We start from the raw sequence: 17,207 nt of genomic DNA, 5'->3' as shown, positions 1-17,207 counted from the left end.
GAGATACCTTATTTATAATTTACTTTACATTATAATTAATTAATATAACCTACCTATGATTATTGTGTACACTAGTTTCATATGTGAATTTTTGTATTAATCTCGAGGCCAGAGCTACAAGCACTGTTTAGAGACTTATTATAAATAGAATAATATGTATATTATTGAGTAATATAAAATTGTTTTCAAAAAAAACAAATTTCTCGTCCTCGGGAGATAAAACTTTGACATGTGGTACTTCTTCAACTTCCCAAAACTTCTGCATAGTATCATTAACTGATGCCTGATAACAGAGAAGCGATTGTGTAGCGATAGGTGAAGAGTTGGAAACCGTTTTACCCATCAATATAAAACCAAAAACAGTGTTAATTCCCACTGGCTCATTATAGTCACCGGTAAGTCTACCCTCCAGTAAAATATAGGGAAACAATGGAGCACCTATTAATACATCAATAGAGCTAGGAGTATCATAGAAAGGGTCAGCCAAGGACGCGCTGCGTAAATGAGGCCAGTTTGCGGTAGAAATAGGATGACTAGGTAATAGCCCGCAAATTTTTGGAAGAACTGCAGCTTCCAAATCAAAATTCGGAGTGAATTTATTACAAGGTTTGTATTACTAGAATTATAATTGTTCAAGCTACCTGCTACCAGATGCGAAGAATTGGTAGACCTGGAGTCCGCCTGAGAGCTAGATGGTTGATCATTGTGGATGGAGCTGGTTGATGAGAAAGCGGGTGGTGTAGTACTGCTGCTACTACCAGAAAAATAATTTCTCTCAAAATGAAGTAAGGTATGATGTTTTTGTCTACATTTATGACAAACATGTGGCGATTTACATTTTTTGACAGAATGACTACTACTTAGGCAATTTAAACATATTTTCAGCGATTTTACAAGTTGGTATCTATCATTAGGAGTTTTTGTTAAAGAGATAGGACAACGATAAACAGAATGTGCTGTTTTACAAATAGCGCAACTGCTACATTTAGATTGCTCAGTGCCTAGAAGAGCAACCTTGGAATTTGAGAAGCGATCCTCTTTCTTAAATGATTTTTTATCTTTTTCATGAAGGGCTGAGCAAACATTGTCGAGAGCGGCACAACGCTTATATAGATAGGTTGTAAGCTGTTGAAATGATGGAGTAGTATGTGAATCATATTGCAATTCGAATTCAGTAGCAATAGAAACATGTAAGTGTTTAAGCAACATCTGAACCAAAATGAAATCCCATGAAGCTACAGGAAAGTTAAGATTTCCTAATGCAGCAAGATTATCAAAAAATGTATCCAAAAGTTGTCTTAACTCGGCAGGATTCTCAGTTGTGAGTTTGGAGGTATTTTTGATAGCTGCCCAGTGTGTGGCCGCAACTAAACGAGGGTTTTCATATCGCTTAACTAGCATTTCATAAGCGGTTGTGTAATTGACATCTGTCATCGGTAACTTCTGAATAAAGGTCAGAGGCTGACCACCTAAGAAACTCAAAAGATAATTAAATTTTTCTATGTTACGCAAAGTACTGTTATTATGAATCAAAGCATCAAACATATCTTTAAACGTGGCAAACTGTGTAATATTTCCAGAAAAGGATGGAATCTCTAATTTTGACAGTGTTACATGGGACTGATTACTAGACGATGAAGACGAAATATTTGTAGTCAATGATTCTCCAAACAGCTCAAAATAAATCGATTTAATATACCAAAAATCTTTTTCAAATGAGCTTCGTACTGCGTCTTGTTCGGTGAATTGATCCTCATCATCTAGAATGCAACTAATGACAACGTTATGCTGCTTGAAAAACTCAGTTCTAATTGATTCCAAAATATCATAACTCAATTTAAAGATTATGCGTTGGGAAGTGTCTTTTTTAGCACTTCTCGATACATTAAGAATATCCGATAGACGATTAAATTCAGTTTGTCTAAGAACTTTGGCTCTTTTCAGTTTATCGGACATCCTACTATATCCGAAAAAAAAACGAAGAAAACAGAAGAAATTAAATGAATTCAGAAGAAAATTTCACGGCAAGAAACGGAGTCTCAAGGCCGACTTTAGACTGGCTATAAGAAAACGAGAATGATGTTGCGTATACAATACAAGCAACAATTAAAAAACTCCAATGAATGTACTTGTGACACCCTGTTAAAACCAATATAAAAATAAAACCTGTTGGAAAAAAATATGTGCATTGTTTACCTTTAGATATATTACTGCAAAAGAATTCAACTTGAAAAACGACCTGTGTTGATTTAAACGATAATTCATAAATTCTTGTTAAGAAAAATGCGATGAAATATTTGCGATCGATATTTAAACTATCTGCAAACCAACTAAAGATGAAATGAACAATGCAATGTATTTTTGAAATTAAAAAAGAGAAGAAAATTGATCAACTAATTAATTGTACTTTTTAAGCCTATATGATTGAATTAACTGGGCGGTTTATTCTATAAAATTATAAGTTAATTTTCAAAAGGCAAATGTGTGAATAGCAAAAAATCAGGCTCGAAGGACCAAAAATAATGTTGATTAATTGCGCTGAGTTCAAATAAAAAATAAAATTAAAAAGTTAGTTAACTCACGATGAAAAAAAAGGAAAAAAAAGGTAATTTAGTGGACTGTAAACACTTAATGAGATTAACTAAAAACTTGGAAAACGCTGTTGTGAGACCTTACCTTTTATTATCGGTGGCCGAGATTTACGAATTATCTACACTTTCACGCTAGCGATTTTTCGTTGTTGAGTCGCGACTCTAAACTGTTTGACGATTAGAGCTCGAATGAATCGCGCACTGTTTAAGGCCTCAAAACGAGGAGTTGAAATTCAAGAAAAAAAAAATTAAATTATTTAAACAAATGAAATACTTCCTTAACAAGGTGAGTCAGCCAAAGGCATTAAATTTAACTAAAGAAAAAATACCGAGTGATAAAAGAACATGAATTAATATGAACTAAATAAATTAAATGAAAACTTAACATTATTTATTTACATAATACATGTAGAGGTTAGGTTCTCATTACATTAAAGCTTACATTACATTATGCGCTTTAACGCTTGCGTTTTTTTTACAATTCAAATAATAACAATGATCCACAGTTAGATTTTGTGTTAAAATCAATAAATAGTCCACATTAAACCTTCACTCCCGCACCCAAAATGTCATGAATGCGTCCTTTTGTCGCATGAAAACACGGTAAACTTTAAAACTTTAAAACTTTGTCGAATTATCACGGCTAAAGGAAGGCGACTTGGTAAAAGATATGCACATAATCGGATTCTCCAGAGTCTCTAGAATTATTCCATACCGATTTCAGGAAATTCTGAGCTAATGTAAGCAGTTTATCAATGAAAATAAGAAGCAAGTCCGAGCTGATTCATCCACGTTGACGTCATGTTATCAAAACTGCCGTAAAAGTCGGCATTAAAATCGCCCGTAGACGTCAAAATCGACCATTTTCAGACGATATTCCAGGGTACCAATATTCAGCTGACCGATTTTTTGGACTTTTTATGGAAAATTGCATTTTCTTAAAAAATTGTGATATTTGAAACCAAACGGTATTTAGTGGATTATAGCCAGATGAATTCCGCGTGTCTAAAGGCAAATATGGTCTTCGTACGTTGCATAGGTATGCCAGTATCAAGTCAAAGTTAAAAAATAGTGTAGAACTACTCTACGTAGATAACTGTAGAGTGTATGGGAAAAAAGGTCTTAAAAAGTATTAAAAATGTTGAAAGTTTGAAATCTCCAAGTGCCACCCCTAAAAAGTTTTAAATATTAAAATATTAAATAATATATAAAATATTAAAAAAATTTGAAATTATTAAAATATTAAATAAAATGTGATTTTTTTTTGTCAATTTTTTGGACCTTCATGGGGAAAATTTATTATTGCTCGCCCTGTATGGTTCACGAAAATTCCGATTATATGGCGTTTTAAAGACAAAAGATTAAGCTTTCTTGAATTTTTTTTTTCGAAATGAGTTCTGTTTCGCGGCAAATTCCAAAAAAACTAAAAATGCTAGAACTCATTAAAAAAAAAGCTCTAAATATGTCATTTCTCTTAAAAAACTAAGCCATGTCGCTGAAACACTTTTTTTATTTAAATTATAGTTTAGCCTCTAAAGCAGTTTGAATTTTTTTCACTCACTTTTATTAACTTATAATGACTCACCTTGTATACATATCTGGCTCAAAAATTATACAGATATGAATTGCCCAAGACCCCTGATGTCCTGAAAATATCACGTTGATTAAGGCCTTTAAATTTGAGATATCGCGTCTGACTCGATTTTGATCCGATTTTTTTACGAACTTTTGGCTTTAACTCGGTACCGCTCACTCTGTGGGTATCGAAAAAATTGTTTACGGATCCATAATTCTCAATGTATTGAGAGACCCTATGCCAAATTTCATTGTTTTACTAGCTACACAGCCAAAGATATGAATTTTTATATCCCAAAAAATACGCGAGCTCTAGGTGACGCACATAATATAGTCATAATATTGTATATTGACTATTGTTGACATCCAACCATAGAGAATATTATATTCTTTAATAAGTATTTAACGATTCTCTATAGTTCAAAACTACTTACTGCATTTGTAAGGCATATGGCTTTATACATTCTTGCACTAAATTATTATTCACTAATGCAAACTACAAGTTCACTTACAATTTTATCGCCAAATTCTCTGGGGTCATAAGTAGATGTAAACACGTCAACTGTTTCTATGCATCTTTTAAGGATTCCACTGGCAGAAGAGAGAACAAGACAATCTAGTAAAGTCTCGTCAGCGTTTCCCACTCTTTCCTCAAACTCGACATCTAAATTTAATTGATTTACTTCTCGTAGAATTTGGCCGACTTCGGTAACGGTTTGAAGACCTACTGAATCAGCTTCCTCTGCAAGAAATATTTGTAAACATTAAAATATTGTAGCAACGATTGGCTAATTGTGATGAACAATCATGAGAAAATCCCGTAACAAATTAAGGCATGGAAGTGGCTATTCTAGGGCATGTTAATGTAGTTTTTAGTTCACAACTGTAAAAGTTCATAACTTCCATCAGTACATCTTGTACAAGAACCGAATGAACACGATTTCGATCGGCGATCACAATCTTGTGAAAATGAATGAACGAATTATTAACGATGCAAATTTTGTGTTTAATACGTGTTTCTCTTTCTTCTTAAATGGACTGGTAAATCTTCATTATTGCCGATCTAGTATAAGTACCAAAAGTATTTGCTTACATATGACTGTTTTAAAGTTATAACTAAAAATATTAAACCCATCAGTTACTCTTATAAAACGGTTTATTTATAACAAAATGAATATACACAATATCTTTTTCAATTAATTAAATTTAAGAAAATCAAATTTTGGATTCATCTACATGTCCGCTTCGATTTTTAATAACAGCTTCACAGAGTTCCGGTAGTCTTCTAATAAATTTGTCCAAAGTTTCCGGAGGTATCTTGTGTCACTCTTCTTGGATGATTCTCCGCAAGTCTTCTTTTGATGTGGGGCATGATTTTCGCACTTGTCTATCCAGTTCATCGCACAGTAATTCGATAGAATTGAGGTCCGGTCATTGCGGGGGCCATACCATAACTTTCAGAAGATGTTGCCTTTGTAATTGACTTAAATATTGCTTGCACAATTTCGACGTGTGCTTGGGGTCATTGTCATGTTAAAAGATGAAGTTTTCCCCAATTATGCGAGTACCAGAAGGAAGTACATTGTCACTTAAAATTGTTTTGTAACTCTCTTTTCGAAGAATTCCCTCTATTCTAATTAGATCGCCTACTGCAGATCCTCCGAAACAACCCCACATCATTCATCGTATTCATCGTACAGTTCTCAGCGACCCTTTCATTAGCATAACGGCGAACAAAAACTCGCCTCTTCGTTCCCAAAAACCTCGAATTTCGACTCGTCACTCCAGAGAACTTTTTTCCAGTCATCAATGCTCCATTCTTCGTGTGATTGGGCCCACTCAAGTCTTTTCTTCTTATTAACATCCTTCAGTAGCGGTTTTGATACAGCTAAACGTCCTTTACGACCAGCATTATAAAGTCGCCGTTTTACTGTCGAAACACTGACCGCTTTTCTACGCTCCTTGTTGATTTTTGCTGTGATTTCAGGGGCGGTAAGGCATCTATTGCGTTTGCTTGTAATTATAATATTTAAATCCTCCTTTGAACTTGTTGCCTTTGGCCTTCCCGATCGAGGTTTGTTGCTAATAGTCCCTTCTCTGGTGAATTTCCTAACATTATAATCGACAGTCCGCCTTGGAATTCCCAAATCCTTCGAAATTTGACGGTTAGTCTTTCCAGCCTTATGAAGTCCAATGATAATACCTTTTGTTTCTACCGATATAACTCTTTTGTTTTGGCCATTTTAAAGAATGTTGAAAAACCAGCAAAGAAACGGTGACAATCGTCAATAAGCAAGCGAAATTATTTACCAATGTCCAATGTTACACAAAATCAATTCTTAAGACTAAACGTCTTTAAATGTTTCAAATTTCATCGGAAACGAGCTGTAAACAGATTAGTTTTTTAGAAGAAGTGCATATTTTCACTACATTGTTTGTTATTTGCAAGACTATTTTTAAATACTCAATGTTTTTCAATGAACCATAGTTGATAGGTATGCTGTTTAAGCATATATGCAATTTACAAAAGAGATACAATCTAAAGGTAAGTAAAGTCCAGTTCAGAGATCTATTAGAATCTTTAATGTGTCGCAGATGCCGCACTAACTAGTCCATGCACCTATGTCATATTTATTGTTGCATGATATATATGTTTAAATGGCAAAATTTTATATTGCCTATCTATGAAGTCATTTTAAATATACGTAAAACCCCATGTTTTATACTATTTTTTATTTTTCTTTCGAAAATGTCAATTTTTAGAAAGAAAATAATATCACAAGAAAATAATATCAAAAAATTGACCGCGGACTAAAATCCAAGCATCTTACAAAATATTTTAAACACTTCCAGCACCCACAGACTTGTCACCTCCTTTTAGCCAGTCTATTAAACAAAGATAAAACAGCTGCGTTCTGGCGATTCCTACTTTAGGCTGTGCAAATGAAGAGGAAAGGAAAGAAAAATAACATTTGTGATAAAAACAATAAGAGTGATACAGTGATTTAGACTTACATAGTTCTGATAGTTCATTTTCTTGTATTGAGGAAGCAACAAGAAGCAAGGGAAGTAGACGCTACAGAGGAAATCAAGCAGTTTTAAAACGTAATTGTTTAAGTACAGACGCCAAACAAATTTATCTAAATATCTATAACAATCTAAGGAATGATCCTCAGTTTACAAATGATTGTAGTGCTTTGCAAAAAACAGCGTTTTTAACAGTGGTTCCCTATAGTACAATATGCCTGTAAAAAAAAAGGATTAAAGACAGAAGAAAAAGGAAAGATGCAGGACAATCAAAGGGACTTGACACGGATATTGCCAAATTGCTAAGGAAAGGTGTGTATTCTAAATACAAAAACAATGAGGTTCTGACCATAGAAACACCTTATCGGCAAGGGACAAACATTTCTCAGTCTCAACCTTGCGGAGATACCTGATAAAACTTGGATTTAAGCTTAAGATGGTTAACAAAAACCTGCTGTAATGGAATTGACAGGTGGTGTATAGAATATTTGAGGAAAATTAAAAAAAATTGGGAGGAAGAAAGATTCATATATTATTTAGCCGAAACATAATATGATACATTTATGATTGATGTATGCTTTCCATTCTTTGGGAAAAAAGTATCTTTTTTTGCCATAGTAAGAAAATCATATTTTTATTAGATTAGATTAGATTAAAATAAGGGTGAAGTTTCACTGCGACCTAAAAGATCTATTGTGTGCCCCTTTCTAATTACTGCTTGATGTTATTCTCAAGTCAAACTACTTCGTACAATCCTATGGCTTTAATAAAGGCTAGTAGTTGTGACGGTTCCAGTAATGAGATATTTCCTTCTGGAATTACATGATTTCCGAGGTGCATGGCACGACTTTCGGCAACTGTTTCGCATGCAGTTACTGTTTAGTTTTAGTTAAACTTACTAGAGCTTTAGATTTTTTGGGTCAAGGGTTCCAAGGAACATCTTGGAGTGTCTCAACCCTGGATGATCATCCCAGAGGCTTTCTCTGAGTTGATCCTCCATTTTTGTAAGCTCATATAGGTAAGTATTCTTTCCTATGCCGCAGAAAGGTTCCGGTCCTACAAATTGAGAACCAGATCCCTTTTTTGCCAGAATATTGGCTTCTTCGTTACCTTGCACGCCTGTATGTCCAGGTACCCACAATATTGTGACTTTATTTCTCTTTCCTACCTCATTAAGTTTGCCCAAACAGTCTCTTACCATTTTAGAACTGATGACATGTGAACTCAGTGCTGCTATGGCTGCTTGACTGTCGGTGAAGATTGCGATGTCCTGCTTGAGGTAGTCTTTGTTCAGGATTAATTGAGCGCATCTTTCTATAGCGTGTATTTCCGCTTGAAAGACACTGGTGTATTTTCCCAGTGGCTCTGAGTATTTGGTGCCAGGCCCAAATACTCCAGCTCCTGTTCCTTTTTCGGTTTTAGAACCATCTGTGTACCATTTGATAGTATTCTGTTTAAGTGAGCGGGCGACAGATCCATTTTCCCAGTCACTTTTGCTGTCAATTTTTGTACTGAAATTCCTAACAAAGTGATATTCCCGAGTTATATCGTCCTTGGGAAGATCGAACAGGGGAATGGATCTTGTTTGAGATACCCAGGCTCTCTGATCAATGTCCCTACAGTTCGTTTTATCCCTTGCTAATCTGAACATGGCCCTTTTAGCAGCTCCCTCTACTGCCAGGTGAAGAGGTGCCAGGTCAACTATGACCTCCAGTGCTGCTGTGGGGCATGTTTTCATAGCTCCTGTAATGCATACGCATGCAAGTCTTTGAACCTTGTCAAGTTTACGCCTTACTGTACTTAACTTTGTAGTGTCATGCCACACCACTGCCCCATATGTGATTATGGGTTTAACCATCATGGTGTACATCCATCGCAGTATTTTTGGGGAGCATCCCCAGTTTTTACCCGCTAGGTTCCTACAGATCATAATGGCTTTACTGGCCTTGTTAACTGTGAATTCTAGATGCTTGTTCCAACTAAGCTTACTATCCAGTGTCACTCCTAGATATTTTACTTCATCCGGTGTATGTACAACTTGTCCGCCCAGGTGGATGTCCCTGGTGAGTTGCATTTTCCTTTTACGAGTGAATGGTACGATAGTAGTTTTCGCTGAATTTATGCTCAGCCCCACTGATGTGCACCATTCTTCCGTGATGCTTAGGCTTCTTTGTATGAGGTCGTATAAAGTGCCCTTATACCTGCCTTTGACTATAATAACGATATCATCAGCATATCCTATGCAGGTGAAACCGAGATTTGTCAATATCTCAAGTAGTTCATCGACTACTAGACTCCATAGTAAGGGTGAAGTTACCCCTCCTTGAGGCGTGCCACGAGTAGTTTTGATGCCTGTGGTCTGTTCGCCCACAGTAGTCTCAGCCGTACGCGTGGCAAGCATTTGACAAATCCATCGGATTATGGTTTTGTTCAAGTTTCTTTTTTCCGGGGCATTTTTTACCGCTACATGTGACGTGTTATCAAATGCCCCAGATATATCTAGAAAGGCGCAGATGGCTGTTTCTTTCTCATTCAGGCTTTTCTGGATGATTTGGGTCAGTTGATATAGTGCGGTTTCTGTGGATCTGCCCGCTCTATAAGCATGTTGACACTGATGTAGAGGTGCTTTCTCCAGAATGTCATTCCTGATATGGTTGTCTACAATTTTTTCTATTGTTTTCAGAATGGAAGACGTAAGGCTGATAGGTCTAAAAGATTTGGGGTCAGTCCCATCTTTTTTTCCTATTTTCGGTATGAAGGTGACTTTTGCCCTTCGCCAGCTACTGGGAATGTATCCCGACGCTAAGCTCGTTTCTAAGCGACGCTAAGCTTCGTATTCTACTCAGGTGAGGAAGGATTTTCTCTTGTCCGTTTTGTAGGAGAGCAGGAAAAATTCCATCCACTCCCGGTGACTTGTACGGTTGAAAGGTGTTTATTGCCCATTTCAACCTTTCTGTCGTAAAGACGGTCCTTGCAACTTCCCAGTCCTCTTTTTTAGGATTGGTGTACTTTATTGGGACCGTTTCTATAGGTTCGCACCCTGGAAAGTGTGTTTGAAGTAATAGGATGGCTTGCTCCTCTTCTCCCTTCGTGTAGGTGCCATCTGGCTTTTTAAGGGCCATTATTGGGTATGTGCCTCCCTTAGCCATTGCTTTGTGCAGTCTAGCCGCAGTCGGAGTGTTAGCGATTTGCGCACAGAAAGTTCTGAAGTGCTGTCTTTTGGTTTTTCTTATCTCTTTGTTATAAAGAGTAAGCACTTCGGCATATACCTGCCAGTTACCGTCTCTTTTCGCTGTATTGAAAAGATGACGCACTTTTGACCTTAGTTTTGACAGGTGTGTATTCCACCACGGGGCGTCTTTAACGGGTCTCTCACTGGTCACTGGGCAACTTGAGTCGAACGCCTTATTTATTGCACGTGTGACAGCTTGTGAGTCCTGCTCTAAGTCTAGATGGTGCGGTTTCCCATGTAAGCTTAGATAATTTAAGTTGTTTTCCAGATTGGTGTTGTATAATTCCCAGTCTGTTTTTCCTGGGACCCTCCTTTCGGGTCGATTGTATTTAATGCTGTCCAGCTTGAATTCGATAATCCTGTGGTCGGACAGTGATGGTTCAGCTGATACTCTCCAGTCCTTGATGTGGTCTCTGAGACTGGAGCTGACTAAAGTAATATCTAATACTTCCGATCTTGATTTAGTTACGAATGTTGGTGTAGTTCCCACATTCAGAGCCTCGAGATCGGTTGTCGTTAGATATTCAAGCAGACACTCACCTCTAAAGTTAATATCTGTGCTTCCCCATGTGATATGGTGAGCATTTGCGTCGCAGCCTAGAAGGAGTGGTAGACGCAATCTGCTACAGTATTGAATCAGCTCTTGCACTTCTGCTGGTGTATTTTTATTAACAAAACAAGTTTAAAATTTTGTTTTTTACAGCTTACTGCCCCTGTTTGTCCTTCAGTGACACAATAAAGACTGCTTCTTCCACTATTCTCTGGAAAATCTCTTTTTTGATATGGTAAGAAAAACACTGTTTTTAATAAGAAAACAAGTCTAAAATTTTGTGTTTTTACAGCTTACTGCCCCTGTTGTCCTTCAGTGACACGATAAAGACTGCTTCTTCCACCATTCTCTGGGAAAAACCCTTTTTTGCTATGGTAAGAAAAACACTGTTTTTAATAAGAAAGCAAGTCTAAAATTTTGTTTTTTACAGCTTACTACCCCTGTTGTCCTTCAGCGACACAATGAAGACTACTTCTTCCTCCATTCTCTGGAAAAAAGTCTCTTTTTTGCCATAGTAAGAAAATCCTATTTTTATTAATTAAACAAGTTTAAAGTTTTGTTTTTCAGCTTACTGCCCCTGTTTGTCCTTCAGCGACACAATAAAGTATATATAATGTAATGCTTTAGTATCCATATCCATGTGCGAGATGAAGTTAGAATCCATGGCTGCAACAGAGAAACTGTTTCCTTCCTTAATGGAAGAAACTGCTAAAGAACAATGGCAACAAAACAGAATTTAAAAAATTGTATTAACTTTTTGGACCAGATTCAAAAGAGTGGGTAAATTTATAAAAGTATTTAGTATCCTCACTGTAGTTTTAGGATCCAGTATACTTAAAATGTAGTGTTTTGTATAAGATTTTTAGTTTTTAGTATAAGCATTTATTTTTGTTAATTTTTATAGTTAGAAAAGTTTATAAAGAACCGGTGACATCAACAGGCGGCAAAATCCGCGCATCTCCTTATTCTATCGATCGGGTGAGATGACTATGTCGAGGTCAAAAGACAGTGGAGGCGGCACACTTGTTGAAATTATTAATATTTATTTGTACTAGAGTTTAAATAGCCCTAGATTTTTAGTAGGTATAGCTAGCGACATTATAAGTGCGTTTGATTTAGTTGAAATACCAACTAAGAATGCATAATATATTTGAATTTAATTGCTCGATTGCTAATTGCTGAGATTCGTTTAAAAAAATGTAGATAAATTAAAATGATATTTTTTAGCATTGTGATGTGCCCATAAAGAATCTAATAAAAAATAGTTTTACTTACAGGAGGATGCAGTTCGCTATTTTTAAAACAGGACTTCAAATAGGTAGCTGAAAATTAATCTTTATTCGTATTTTTTTTCAAGGATTAGGTAATTTAAACGACTTGTGTAAAGAAACAAATTGGTATAAGCTTAAAGTTTTATTTCATTATTTTACATATTAAATATTTTTAGTCACTATCAGATAGTGTATTACAACCTAAATAAGATTCATCCGATGAAGACCATTCGATCTCTTCATCAGATGAGCCTGTATTTACTGTAAATTTTAATGAATCCAATGCTTCATCAAAAAGGTGATGACTTTCGAAATATTGTTTTTCTATGTTATCTATATGGTTGCAAACATTTATCCACTCATCACTCGAAATTTCCGCAAATTTCTGCCTTGTCAAAGATTCGACATCCGTCAATTTAAAAGTGGTATTTCTGCTTGCCACCCAATTCTTAACAGTTGCCCACATTTTTTCTATCGGATTAAGCTCTGGGTGGTATGGAGGCAAACGTAACACAATGTGTCCATGCTTTTCCATTAGGTCGTCCAACTTGGTTTTTACAGGATAGTTTTTTTTTATTTTCAGACACTATTTCATATAACTCTGTCTTGGTGAGTTTTTCATCAAATGTAAAATTACGTTCCTTGAGCCAGTCAACTATTTCCTGCTTTTTACTTCCAGATGTAATATTCTTGACTACAGGCACATTGTGATAAGCTGCATTGTCTAATACTAGGACGGAATTAGGTAGTAAATTTGGAATTAACTGATTTTCGGCCCATTTCATGAAGTTGTGATGGTTCATGTCATCATGATAGTCTCCGCTTTTTGACCCTAAAAAGAGAAGAATAAAAGATTTTAAAATAATCGTATAAAGTCAGTGTGGTATTAATTATCAAAATATCAATATTGATAATGGTAAAAGGTTGACTAAATATTATGGTAAAAATATGGGTAGGGAACTGGGACTGAAAAGTATAAGTACCCGCTTATCCAATCAACGAACTAGGAGTATCATTTCTGCGTATTACATTTTAATATCATTTTTGGTATTACTTTATATAAAAATAACTAAAAAAATTTACCTGAGCGAAAAATCAGTAACCCATTATTTACGAAACCATTTCTTCCTCCAGCATGAAGAATTATCAGTCTCTGTCCTTTGGAAATGAGTTTTCTAATACCATGTCGACTTTCATCAAACCACCCTTTGTCCTTTGTATGACTGCTATGTATGTAACTTTCATCAGTATATACAATATTACGGCCTTCCTCTTTATATTTAAAAATTTGCTTTAAATATTTTATCCTTTTCAATCGTATGTCGTAAGATTCCATAAGAGCTTTTCTGTTATCTTCCGTTTTGGTCCATCTATAAAAAAAACTTATATGTAATTAAAGGAACATATTAATGTAATTTAAAAATAAAATTATCAAAGACGTAACTTAATAAAATAAAAAGCTTAATAAATTAAAGGAAGGATAGATACTCTGCCAGGTACTCTGCAAAATAAGAATATCTAGAGAGGTATCTAGAATTAAATGGACTAAAATGTAATAAGTTCCTATTTGTCAAATCTGGTCAAAATATATGTATATTAATATGCTATCTTTTAAAAAGGTATAAGCTTCTTATTAGATCATTATTATTTTAATATACCTGAGTGATTTTAATATATCTGCGAATTACCAATTGACTTTTTGAACTAAATATAAGAAGGTAAATATTGAATATAATTTAAACACATACCTAAATCCAATTTTTTTCAGCAATTTTGATAAGGTTGGTGTACTTATAGGCTCTTGAATAATAGCCCGATCAAGAAGCTTTTGAAGTATTACTGGAAAGAAAATAACATAACATAATAAGTTTATATTTAAAAATGTAAATAAATAAATATACTTCATATGGTTTTTTTATGTCAAACCCAAAAAAATACTTAACAGGTGCCACTTTTGTCTAAATAATAAAATATTCTGGTGTTATATTGCAATGTAGGGTAAGTAAATTACTTGGATCTTACAACTGACTGAAATATACTGTACTTACATTTTAGAGTAGGTCTTCTTTTTTCAACTATGTAGAAATCATACACTATTTGTTTTATATCTTTAATTTGGGTCGAAGTAATGTTACCAATCTTCTGAGATTTTCTTAGCCTTTTTTTCCTTGGACTGGTAAAGGAACAGGAAGGTATATTTTCTATATCTTCTGACTCTTGGACCACTCTTCTGTAAGTTGACTGGGATACTCGAGTGGCAGCTAACGTACGTTGTCTAAAATAATTATATACTATTATTGAAAGTTATCAATACAATAAAAATTAAAATTTGAAAACATCCTACAATAAAATATGAATTTATATTGTTCACTTACCTAATATTTTTCAAAGGAATAGTAATTCCTTGCTCTGCTTCTTTTTTCATAAAAGCTGCCACGTTAGAAATAATTTCCCTCCCTTGGCTGTGAATTATTTGTCCTTGTTTACCTACTTTCTTAGGTGACATCTAAAAAAAATTAGAAAGTAAAAAAATTAATATACACGTGCACACTCTAGGCTGTACATATATAGCTTACAAGTTAAATACCTATTATTTTGTCACCTAAAATCAAAGTATATTTTAAATATTATAATTTTTAACAGTAATTAATTTTCATTTATTTTTTTAAATTATTAGACAATTGAATAATTTAAACCAATTTTACTTACCTTTTACAATAAAAATCGGATAGTCTAACTAAAAAAACTATAGTCTATTTCACTATTATACTTAAAAAACACACAACAGATTTGAAATGCCTTATAACACGATTAACTCACTTCCCGTACGAGACGACACTGAGTAGGCCTTCAGGCTACCTCATAGGCTTTAAATCCCCGGCAGGTAGAAAGAAACGAAGTACGTCGGCTACTTTGTTCTTGCGGTTTCTTTAATAAGAAGCGAGAGAAAATATATTGCGGTCGTCTTTTCTCTCTGCCACCGGATTTTCTATCGATTTTGTATTGAAAAATGGGTTTGTGCGCATATTGAGCAGCCGGTTCTTTATAAACTTTTCTACCTATATCTAATCTCTCCTAATATGCATAATAACTAAATGCGAGGCAAACAAATTAATAAATATTACATTCAGGATGTAAAGTGTGTTTTTTTTATAAGTAAAACTTGTGTCTTTTAAATGCATAAAGTATAGACAGCTAGGTGATTTTTAATGTAAAAGTTTATTTTAAAAAATATACTTCCAATTTTCTGACTGACCAATTTTCTGACATAATTACTTTTTATCAGAAGAAGTTGGTACTAAATATAGAGATGGGGGGTTTTCATGAGTATATTATTATAATAATATATCATACTATGTATTAATTTAAAAAAAAATTATAATAAAGGACACTGAAGGTGGCATGGTGATGGCTTCATTATTTAAACATATATCATTTGTATTACATTTAAAATTAAGGATATTTGTTTTGGAAACATTAAATGTCAAAAAATTTGCATCACACCAGTCTCTGCACGTATATTGGCCTCCATTTGAGAAACATCAGACTCGTGCCAGAAGATGGTGGTATCATCGGCAAGCAATGTAAATTTGCCAGTTACCTGCAGTTGTGGCAGGTCGTTCACATAAATGAGAAAAAGTAAAGGACCAAGTACTGATCCTTGCGGAACACCCACATTTATATTAAGTTCCTTAGAGATACCGCCATTAAATTTTGACAGCCTGGACACGATTTGATAAGTAGGAACGAAACCACTCAAGGGCAGTTCCTCTGAAACCATAGAGCTCCAGTTTCATCAGCAGCACTCCGTGACTCACGGAGTCAAATGCCTTGGACAAGTCACAGAATACCGCTGCTGCAACTTCACCAACATTCAGTCGGTTGTACAGGTGCTCTAGAAAGCTAAAGATAACATCATTTGTGCTCACAGACTCACGAAAGCCAAACTGCTGAAGACTCAATAGGCCAAACCTATTTAAAAATGAAACCATCCTCACCTTAACGAGCCGTTCCACTATCTTGGCTAAAGTAGGCAATAACGCTATAGGTCTAAAGTTAGAAGGACAGTCGCGATCGCCACCCTTGTAAAGAGGAACAATCATTGCTCTTTTTAAGCACTCTGGGAAAACTGCAGACATAAATAAAAAGTTAATTGACTCGGCCAAGACTTGCAAAGCAACAAGCAACAAACAAGAGAAAGCCCATCTCAACCTGATGAACTCTTATTCTTAATATTAACCATTAACTGTTTAAGCTCTTCTACACTTGTGGGGGCAAAAAAGAAAGATTCGGATACTACATTGCTGAGATAGCTCCTAGGATCTATTTTTTGTGAGAGATTGGATGCAAGGTTACTAGCAATATCACAGTAGAAGGAATTGAGGACATTGGACTCTTTTGCTCTGTTGGAGGAACTATTTATCCTCCTTTGAAAGTAGGTCCACTTAGCCATTTTCATTGAGTTTCTGTAAATCTTGCGGTATCTGTTATAATAATTTAAAAATGTTGCATTGTTCATAGCGTATTTCCTAAAAAAGAGAGCGCATATTTTTTCCAGATACTCGTAAACCCTTAGTATACCAAGGTTTTCTATTTCGTTTCTTAATATCGACAACAGGAAAAGCAGTGTTAAAATTGTTTAATACTATTTGATGAAAGCTATGCAGTGGGTTAACAGTAGTCCAACTTGACATATTGCAAAGCAAGGAGAATTTGCGGAAATTAGCTCTAGTATAAAGTCTATCGCGTGCAAACTTATTCTCATTAGCTGCACTATTAAGCTTTACTAATCCCACTATTGCCTCATGGTCAGATAAACCGGCATTGATTGTTGTACACTGATTTTCGTGTTGGTTAAAATTCGTACAGAAGTAATCTATCTAGTATCTAGTGAGGAAGAAAATGCTGAAATCCGGGTTGGCTGATTCACATGCATCTTAAAATTAAATGAGTTTAACAGA

General features: G+C 35.0%; 3 protein-coding genes across 16 annotated transcripts in view; all 3 read right to left on the bottom strand.

Moving 5' to 3' along the window:
- Window positions 1-17,207, bottom strand: part of LOC126747529 (heat shock protein 70 A1-like) — a 402,096-nt gene that overhangs the window by 292,327 nt on the left and 92,562 nt on the right. The window lies entirely within an intron of this gene.
- The window catches only part of LOC126747539 (non-structural maintenance of chromosomes element 4 homolog A), an 80,889-nt gene that overhangs the window by 47,933 nt on the left and 15,749 nt on the right, over window positions 1-17,207 (bottom strand). For both annotated transcript variants that reach the window (XM_050456262.1, XM_050456261.1), the window contains exon 2: window positions 4,679-4,908. In XM_050456262.1, the coding sequence (XP_050312219.1) occupies window positions 4,679-4,908 (230 nt within the window). The remainder of the gene's footprint in view (window positions 1-4,678; window positions 4,909-17,207) is intronic.
- LOC126747544 (uncharacterized) lies at window positions 12,376-15,362 on the bottom strand. Of its 2 annotated transcripts, XR_007664229.1 has the most exons (6): window positions 14,622-15,362; window positions 14,295-14,521; window positions 13,995-14,085; window positions 13,465-13,616; window positions 13,330-13,409; window positions 12,376-13,078 (listed from the first exon to the last, which is right to left on the bottom strand). XR_007664229.1 is itself a non-coding variant. In XM_050456267.1 (5 exons), the coding sequence occupies exons 1-5, from the start codon at window positions 14,750-14,752 to the stop codon at window positions 12,726-12,728; spliced, it is 1,089 nt and encodes a 362-aa protein (XP_050312224.1). In that variant the 5' UTR covers window positions 14,753-15,360; the 3' UTR covers window positions 12,376-12,725. The 2 variants fall into 2 exon arrangements, 1 of the variants encoding a protein (XP_050312224.1); XM_050456267.1 differs by having other exon boundaries at window positions 13,330-13,616; window positions 14,622-15,360.

The sequence above is a fragment of the Anthonomus grandis genome, chromosome 19 (assembly GCF_022605725.1).
Source record: "Anthonomus grandis grandis chromosome 19, icAntGran1.3, whole genome shotgun sequence".
In the NCBI taxonomy this organism is placed as follows: domain Eukaryota; kingdom Metazoa; phylum Arthropoda; class Insecta; order Coleoptera; family Curculionidae; genus Anthonomus; species Anthonomus grandis.
The sequence above is the reverse complement of the archived record's forward strand: the minus strand, read 5'-3'. Positions and strand labels throughout refer to the sequence as shown.

Coding starts and splice junctions, on each gene's coding strand:
- LOC126747544 (XM_050456267.1), bottom strand. CDS start 14,752: ATGTCACCTAAGAAAGTAGGTAAACAAGGACAAATAATTCACAGCCAA. Junction 14,522..14,621: donor ATTCCTTTGAAAAATATTAG/GTAAGTGAACAA, acceptor TAATTATTTTAG/ACAACGTACGTTAGCTGCCA. Junction 13,617..13,994: donor CTGAAAAAAATTGGATTTAG/GTATGTGTTTAA, acceptor TTTTTTTTATAG/ATGGACCAAAACGGAAGATA.